General features: G+C 43.0%; 1 protein-coding gene across 2 annotated transcripts in view; it reads left to right on the top strand.

Moving 5' to 3' along the window:
* Positions 1-9,689, top strand: part of CASR (calcium sensing receptor) — a 189,796-nt gene that overhangs the window by 107,937 nt on the left and 72,170 nt on the right. For both annotated transcript variants that reach the window (XM_075071557.1, XM_075071559.1), the window contains 2 exons: positions 1,360-1,666; positions 7,946-8,827. In XM_075071557.1, coding sequence (XP_074927658.1) covers positions 1,360-1,666; positions 7,946-8,827 — 1,189 coding nt within the window. The remainder of the gene's footprint in view (positions 1-1,359; positions 1,667-7,945; positions 8,828-9,689) is intronic.

Raw genomic sequence — 9,689 nt, 5'->3', positions numbered from 1 at the left:
TTTCGCCTTCCTCTGCAGCGTGGGGCATGGGTCACTTGCTGGTGGATTGTCTGCAGCTTGAGGTCTTCAAACCACAATGTGAAGACTTCAATAACTCAGACATAGGTTAGGAGTTTGTTATAGAAGTGGATGGGTAGGATTCTGTGGCCTGCTTTGTGCAGGAGGTCGGACTAGATGATCATATTGGTCCCTTCTGACCTTAAAGTCTATGAGTCTGTAAAAGCAGGCCTGAAATATGGCTTAGCCATTCCAGAGCAGAGTGGTAGCAGCAGTCTTATGAGGCACTCCTTAAACATCAATGAGTCATGGAGTTCCCTGCCAAGATCTACTTGCAAGGTTCTGAACTCCTATATAAAGGCAACTGCCTTGACCATTATAACAGTGGAAGACTGTAGTTAAAGCACTAGATTGGGACCCAGGACTTCTGTATTCTTGTTAAATTTTTCAAAACCATCTAAATAATTTAGGAGCATATATCCTATTTTCAAAAGTCAGACACTTAGGAGCATAAATCCCACTTTGGGACTTTTGAAAATTTACACACCATTCCTGTTTTTCCTGTAGACTTGAAAGTCACTTCCCCTCTCTGAGCATCCGTTTCTCCATTTGTAGAACAGGCATATTGATACTGACCTTTTTTGCATGAGTGTTGTGAAAGGCCATCCATTCAGTGTTTGTGATGTGAATGCCTGGCAGTAATTAACATTAGAACATAAGAATGGCCATACTGGATCAGACCAAAGGTCCATGAAGCTAGTATCCTGTCCTCTGACAGTGGCCAATGACCATATGTACCCAAGTTAGATCTGGGAACTAAGTACAGTAATTATTTTGTATCTGGAAGGTCTCCAAGGTACAAGAGATGCCAACCAGCACTCCAGACCTGATCTCCTTCATCTTCCCTAGACTCTGTGTGGGGTTAGAAAGCCACAGCCAGCTCTGGATGAGAACCAGATCCTCAAATCCAACCCACTCCCAAATGTGAAAGTTCGAAGTCTTGATCCAAATCTTGCAGTTTAGGTCCATCTTTTTCAGGGACCTTTTCCTGCACTGACAGAAGTCAATAGTAAAACTCTCCATTAAATACAGTCGGATGTATGACTGGGCTCTTCACACTATACTGTGCTTTTGATTTTCATATCTAAAACCTCCAATTTTTTTTTCTCTCTCTCTCTCTCTCTCTCTTTCTCACACACACACACACACACACACACACACACACACACACACACACAATCTCTCAATCTCTCTCTTGCTCACATGCTCTCTTGTTCACTGTCTCTCTCATCCATACAATGTCTCCCCCTCTCTTTCTCTGCCTCCTACTCTCTCTTATTTTTATTTCTCACCCATTTGTAGGTATAATTTCCGAGGTTTCCGGTGGTTGCAGGCTATGATCTTTGCCATAGAGGAAATAAACAGTAGCCCGACCCTCCTTCCCAACATGACCTTGGGATACAGGATATTTGATACCTGCAACACTGTCTCCAAAGCCCTGGAGGCCACACTGAGTTTTGTGGCCCAGAACAAGATAGACTCCCTGAACCTGGATGAGTTCTGCAACTGCTCAGACCACATCCCTTCTACCATTGCAGTAGTGGGGGCAACCGGCTCTGGGATCTCCACCGCAGTGGCCAATCTGCTGGGACTCTTTTACATACCTCAGGTACTGCATATTTTTCTCTTGTTTAGCTTACAAGGTGGGTTAGATCTTAGGGCCTGGCCTGTCTACTCTTTAGTCTCACCAGGCCAGGGCAAAGTTAGGTGAAACTATTTTGTAAAATAGCTAATTGTTAGTAGTATGGACAGAAAAACAAACTTACTGAACCGTATTCAGGAATTGTATTACAACCTAATGTGATCCTAGCTCCTTGTAGTCCTTTCTCTATTACAGACACAAACAGTTTTAGCATGGAAGGCCTAACTGTGAGCTGCCCTGGTAAGAGCTTGTAGTACAGGCCCTGAAAGTGCCATGAGATAGACAGCACCCTTATGCGACTCTCACAGACACTAACAACAACACACAACAAAACAACGTGGTCGATTTATATGATGTACACAACCTATTCCTTTCATAAATATTTTATGTTATGGAGGACTCAATATTTTTGTTGGTGAAATGTGCTAGATTTCACTCTCCAGAATTACCAGGTCTGTGTGTTCTGACTGAATAGGTACAGCCTTGGGCAATGGCAGTGCAAGCTTCCATTTACCACTCTCTGCCAGTTTGCCCTAGCAGGACCACCTTTAGAAGCACAAAAGGAGTTCAGTCCATTCTTTCCTTTACCTCTCTGTTGAGACTGCCAACAAGAAGGTCAGTTACTACAAATTGCATTGTTTTTTTGTGATGTGAACATTTGTGCAGCTGGGAATTGGATTGAAATGCATCCAACTCATTTCATAAAGCCTAAGGCCACCAAGAAGCCAACAGATGGCAACAACTTCCAGCCACAAGCAATCTGGATTAGACAAAACCTATGATTACCAGATATATATCTCATTGGCATTCTCTTCAGTGATTTAGTCCCCTGAATACCCCTAGTTCAAATAAATCATTCACAGTTGCCAGTCATTATAGGCAATTGGCTTGTTGCTAGAGCTGGGTGAATTTTTTGTTTCACTGGCATTTCTTAAAAATCAGAAAAAGGTTCATTTTGAGTCAAACCAAACAATACATTTTTCATCATTTTTGACTGGTTGAAAACATGGAAAATAATTCACATGGAGTCCAAACAAAATATTTTGTTTCAATTCAGCTTAAAATTTGTAGTTTCAATTTTGGGTGTTTTAACAGAAGCAAAGGAAGACTAGCTTCACAAGATGAATGGAGGAGCAGGAAGTGCCTTCTTTATAACTTTTAGGCCAGTGGTTAGGGCACTGCTCAGGGATGTGAGAGACCTGGCTTCAATCTCCACCCCAACCCCCGATGAGGAAAAGGGATTTAAATTTGAGTCTCTTACTTATTAGGAAAATGCATGAGCCACACAGTCTAGTGTGGGATTTCCTCAGTCTGTTCTGTTGAAGCTTTTCCACTGTTTATAAATAATTAAATGGTCATTGGATCAGGGACTTGAAACTGGGTCTCCCACATCGTAGGTGAGTGCCCGCCCACCGCCACACACTCTGTAGAATCATTCTCCCTCTTCTTCTATGGCCCAATGACCATTCATTGTTATCAACAGTGGGAATTCATGGTCATTCAAAAAATTAACCTAGGCCTTAAATAAACAAATGCTATTAAATCTCATCATGTGTCTTGCTACGCAGTCTTCTACAAACTGCTGTCATTACAAACATTTATGGAATTAAAATTTGATTTGTAATATGTGCATTACAACAAAGTTTTAGCATAACATTTACACTTGAATACTTTAGCACAAATATAAATATCTTCTTGCCCCTCTGATCTTCCTTCAGAGATGATTTTTCAGTCAGTAAATAGTGTGACCTAAAATGTGGTGCATGTCAGCTGTTACAAACTGGTCCCATAACCCCACTATACAGTTACCAGCGTGTTGCTAGTGGATCAAGTGCATCTCTACCCTGATATAACACGACCTGATATAACATGAATTTGGATATAATGCATTAAAGCAGCGCTCTGGGGGGAGCAGGGCTGCGCTCTCCGGAAGATCAAAGCAAGTTCGATAGAACTCGGTAAGATTTTTTTGGTTCCCGAGGACAGCGTTACATTAGAGTAGAGGTATAATTGGACCCCAAGTGATTCTAAGCCAAGGAGTTTCTGTAGAGTCTAGTCACTGTTTCTAGCTCTGAGACTTTAGGGGACACTCCCAGGCTCAGGCTCCTTGTCTGCAGACCTTCTCTAGGATGCTGTTGTCCAGCTGTTCAATAACCTGAAACCAGTCAGTCCTCCTGCCCCCCTAGTTGCTTATATATGCTCTCTTGTCTGTGGACTCTTTGGCTTACTCATTTAATCCCTTCAGGGACAATGTGACAGGAAAGTAAGGAACCCAGGTGTAACAAAGAATTTTTTTAATCACAGTGACTTTACTCTTAAGACGTTTCACAGTTACAGATTTTTGAAAATAACAAAAATGCTGAGACACAGGGTTCCCCTAGTCAGAGCTTAGCTCACCCATTCTGTGAGCCCGATGTTCATCAGCATTTCAGGCTGGGTGGAGTCCTTCCTGCCTCTGTCTACTGCAAGTCCTTCCTGTGTGTGGCAGTCACCAGTCCCCTGCACAGAACAGAACTATACTCCTAAATAGGGCCTCCTTCTCTTTGCCAAGTGCTCATACTGTGACGTTCTATATCCATCAGTTATGCTTGTACCGCTCCCACCCTTGTGGGTCTCTGTGTAGAAAGACCATTATTATTTGAATTACCCTAATGCCTAGGAGCTCTAGTCATGGACCAGGATCCCATTGTGTTAGGTGCTGTACAGACACAGAACAAAAATACACCTCTGCCCCAAGGAGCTTATAATCAAAGGATAAGACGAGAGACAAGAGCTGGATATAGACTGATGGAGGAGTACCAGGAAACAATGAGACAGTATTGGTCAGCATGATAGGCAGTGATCTCTCCACAATAACAGTCTAACAAGTGTTTTGTAGGCATCACAGCACAGAAGAGTTTTGAGGAGGGATTTGAAGGAAAACAATTAAGCAGCTTTGTGGATGGTTAATCGGAGCACGTCCCAAGTATGTGGGCAGCATGAGGGAAAGCATGAAGATGTTTCTTTGAAAATTTAACAAGTGAGCAGTGGAGGCTGGCATTAAGGGCCTATCAGAGGCAGGAATTCGTGATACTGAATGAGGGATGATAGGTGATGGGGAATAGGCTGTGAAGGCCCTTGCAAGTGAAGACAAGCAACTCGTGGTTGATGGGCTAGAGAAAGGGGAGCTAGTGGAGGGATGCAAAGGTGAGGGGTGATATGGTCAAAGCAAGGAAAGGCTAGGAAAATGGTCTTTGCAGCAGCATTCTGACCATTCAGAATATGAGTGGGGAAAGACTGGCTTTGTCAAGGCCAGAGGGAAGGATATTTGCAGTAGATGAGATGAGAGAGCTTGGATGAGACTCTTAGCTGTTTGTGTGAATAAGGAAGGCTGTATCTTAGAGATGTTATGCAGAGAGAATTGGCAACTTCAGATTATTTTTAATTAAAAAAACACATAATACAAAGAAAAACCCTAAAAAAAGTTAAGGAATAATTAGACATCAGTTCCACTCTGCCAACTTAATAAACACAAACGTGTTGAAACTGATCCTTCTCTTGCATCAATTTGACACCAGTGTTCCTGATTTACACTGGTATAAGTTGTAGCTCTTTGGAGTTGCACAGAGGAACTCGCCTTCTTTGCACCTTAAAAAGTGAACAGAAGGGCAACTCTTGTTCTGCAGTCCTAAAAATAACAAAAAAGAGCTCAGCTACTGAGTACCTTATGAGGTGCACAGGCATGGAACTCCTCTCCTGTGCTCCCTACTCACTTTAGAAGGTGTTATGGAGATAAGAGTCCTGCTACTGGGCACATCCTGAGGTGTTCAGAAGAGGTGCTAATTTTCTGTGCACCTGAGGAGGAGCAGTGCTGGGAATATTCTTCACTAGCCAGGTTCTCTCTTTTCTCTCTCAGAAGAGTTGACATATAAAATTTTAAATGCCAGCATTTTAGCATGCAAAATTTTACACATCAGCATAAGGCATTTTTTAATCTATTGGCTTTTGCAAAAGAAATAGTAAGAAACAATAGTGCTAGAAAAATCACAGGAACCAGTATTGTGATCCACAAAGTGAGGTTAGGCACCTAGGCTCCCTATGCAATGAACTGGAAGAAACAGGCATCTTCAAATGTCGTCCACAAAAGCCAGCACATTACACAGGGAGCTGCCTAAGCTAGCCAATGGGACTCCAAAGCCTGCCCCTTTCACAGAGATAGGTGTGTGTCTCTGCATGTGGTTTACAATCAGGAGCCCTTCTTCTGGAGTCATATAAGTTAGGCACCTCTCTCACACCACACAAAACAGCAAGTGGTTGTGGAGGTGCCCTCCTGCTAGCTTTTAGCCCAGTGGTTAGAGCACTCACCTAGGATATTAGAGACCTATAATCAGGTCACCCTTCTACCTAAGGAGGAGAAGGAATTTGAACCTCTCAGGTGCATGCTCTAGCTGCTCAGGTATGGATATTCTGATGTGGGGGACTTGCTTAGTGTCTCTTATTGAAGTTTTTCCACTGTGTATAAATAATTAGAGAGTCACTGGAACAGGGGACACAGGGTCTCCCAGCTCAGTGACCTAGCTACTAGGCTACAGAGTCACTCTCTTTTTCTCTCTCTGGCCCAATGACTTAAGTATTTATCCACAGTAGAACAGCTTCAACGGAAGAGATAGAGAAAACCCTTGCCTCAAAATATCTCAGTGTTTAGTGCACTCTCCTGAGCAGTGGGAGACCCCTGTTCAAATCATTTCTCCCCTTTAGGCAGGGATGGGGGAATTGAACTTGGGTCTTCCCAAGGTGAGCACGCTAACCGTTTGACTAAAAGTTATAAGGTGGGTACCACCACCTTATGCCCTTTTTCTGCCAAATTTTGAATGGGACCTGATCCGGTAGGTGACCCCTGCCTGTCTTTCCCCAGTTCATGGATCGCTCTGGGGCTTAGGCAGGAGATTGGTGTCTGGACACCTTGAGTGAGGCATGTCCAGAGGCAGGCACCTAAGGAACTTTTACCGCAAGAACTTAAGACACTGATTGAGCTTAGGCACCTACAGCATATGGCAGGAGTTTTGTGGATCACAGTGAAGCCTAAAACTGGGATTTAGGATCCTAAACCACAGTCTTATTTGACTAAGTCTGGCGTTTAGGTACTTATGCACCTTTGTGGACCTGGGCTTTTGTTCTTAAATTCTTTTAGATGAATAAAATCAGATTTTATGTGTTTTTTTCATCTTTCAAAGTCTGAAATGCTAAAGCAAAGACACTTGTACATTAGGAGTCCTCAGAAAAGTTAAACATCAGTCCTGAAATTTCAGAGGAGTAATTTTAACTCTTTCAAATCCCTATACTAGTCAGTGCTGTTTCTTCTAAGTTTCTAGAAGATTTAATCTATCCCCTACGAGTAAGTGGTACAAATTTGGTTAGGAAAAAAACATCTGTTTGCAGCCCTAACAAAGAAATTGAAATTCCACTTTAATTGCAAAACTCAGTGCACTGTGACCATGGATTCACTAACTACCACACTACTGATTTTTTGAGTTTGACCATGGATATTTTGAGTTTACATGAAAACTATTTAATACTACCCACAGGTCCATATCATTTCTGGTTTCTCACACACCTCTTGCACCTAGACTGAAATAATAGTTGGCGACGGTATCGCATGGAGATCTGTTGACTCATAGCTAAGTCCGCATAATGGAATGCAAGGGGAAGGGAGTGGGGGAAGGATTTCAGGAGGCCAGTAGTGTAGTTGAGGTTGTGATGATAATGGAAGTCTGTAGGTACCATATTCAGGGAGGGACCGTTTGTATTTTATCTGAAATGATGTATACATTCTTAGTTTACTCTAATGACAAATTCTTGTTTTTCCAGATCTGGCAAGAAGTGCAGAGGCTTGCTTGTGTGATCCACCAATGGCACACATCTCTGTCCATTTCCCCCAGTCTGTGTTTCTATGTGTTTCTGCCCCATTTCCCCAGATCTCTGACCCATGAGGTGCACATATGTCTGCCCCACTTATCTAGCTCTGGGACATACTGAGCACACATGTTTCTGCAGGTCATTTATTACCACAAGAACATACCCAAATTTCAGTTTCCCCCATCTTAAAATGTACTTTCAGGCACTGTACATGCCCAAGAGTAAGTGGCTGGCAGAGCATCGCCATCTCAGATTATGCATCTAGATGGTTACCCTAAAACAAGACTAGGTAATTTATCTCCACACAGCTTACTTAATGAGCCATACTGCTTGCTCCTTGTCCTCCTACAGGTCAGTTATGCCTCATCCAGCCGACTTCTGAGCAACAAAAACCAATTCAAGTCTTTCCTCCGCACAATCCCCAATGATGAGCACCAGGCCACTGCAATGGCAGATATCATTGAGTACTTCCGGTGGAACTGGGTGGGAACAATTGCAGCTGATGATGACTATGGTCGTCCAGGGATTGAGAAGTTCCGGGAGGAGGCAGAGGAAAGGGACATCTGCATTGATTTCAGTGAACTCATCTCCCAGTACTCAGTGGAGGAGGAGATCCAGCAAGTGGTGGAGGTCATCCAGAACTCCAGTGCTAAAGTGATTGTTGTCTTCTCCAGTGGACCGGACCTGGAACCCCTCATCAAGGAGATAGTCAGGCGTAACATAACTGGCAAGATCTGGCTGGCAAGTGAGGCTTGGGCCAGTTCTTCCCTGATAGCCATGCCAGAGTTCTTCCATGTCATTGGAGGTACCATTGGGTTTGCACTGAAGGCAGGGCAGATCCCGGGCTTTCGTGAGTTTCTACAGAAAGTGCATCCCAAGAAATCTACCAACAATGGCTTTGTCAAGGAGTTTTGGGAGGAGACCTTTAACTGCTACCTCCCAGAAGGGTCCAAGAATCACCCAGCTTCAGCCTCTTTCCACAAGGGCCATGAAGAAGGAAGTGGAGTTGGAAATAGCACAGCTGCCTTCCGACCCCCATGCACAGGGGAAGAGAACATCACCAATGTAGAGACACCATACATGGACTTTACACATCTACGGATATCTTATAATGTGTACTTGGCAGTGTACTCCATTGCTCATGCTTTGCAGGATATATACACGTGTACCCCCGGAAAAGGCCTCTTCACCAATGGATCATGTGCAGACATTAAGAAGGTTGAGGCATGGCAGGTAAGTCTTACTTTTAGTATAAAGCATGCCTGTGCATGTATATCCATAGACTAGAGACCAAATTGGACAGGATCTCCTCATTGCTGTCCTTGCTTATGGTATATTTTTGCATATAGTATATAGTTAGTAAACATGGTTGTTGGAACCTCACTGTGCCCGTGTAGTTACATCATATTACATTTACTGTGTAAAGGTATGTTTTAAAACATGTTCTATAATAAACAAGACTATTGTTTCAGATGTGGTTGCATAATGGCAGGCAGACTTGGTGGTTATGCTGCAGGTCTCCATACGCAACTGTGTTTTTAGGCTTAACAGCGATAGGCATTCTGTCTAAATACTCCTGGGCCTTCCGCCTGAAAGGTAAGACAGGTGGTCAAGTATCAAAGGGCTTTAAAACTACTTTCAACAAAGGTCACATGTCTCAAAAGTTACAAACTGATTGGGGAAAAGATTTTTTAAACAAACTTTAAAGCAAATTGTTCAACCAACATCCATTTTGTTAATAATAACACAGGTAAATCTGATGGCCCAGAACAGAAACATAGAGTTGTTGGGTCATCTACACAGCAATCTGTGTTTTTCAAGAAAACCTCTGTTGAACGGTGTGGATGTGAAAATTAAATTCACACCGAATGAAGATTCCTTCTGCTTCATGAACGATGCAGATGAATCATAGAATATCAGAGTTGGAAGGGGCCTCAGGAGGTCATCTAGTCCAACCACCTGCTCAAAACAGGACCACTCCCCAGACAGATTTTTGCCCCAGATCCCTAAATGGCCCCCTCAAGGATTGAACTCACAACAAATTTGCAGATGATACAAAATTACTAAAGATAGTTAAGACCCAGGCAGACTGCAA

Source organism: Chelonoidis abingdonii, chromosome 1, assembly GCF_003597395.2.
Source record: "Chelonoidis abingdonii isolate Lonesome George chromosome 1, CheloAbing_2.0, whole genome shotgun sequence".
In the NCBI taxonomy this organism is placed as follows: domain Eukaryota; kingdom Metazoa; phylum Chordata; order Testudines; family Testudinidae; genus Chelonoidis; species Chelonoidis abingdonii.
This window is presented reverse-complemented; position numbering and strand designations above follow the sequence as displayed.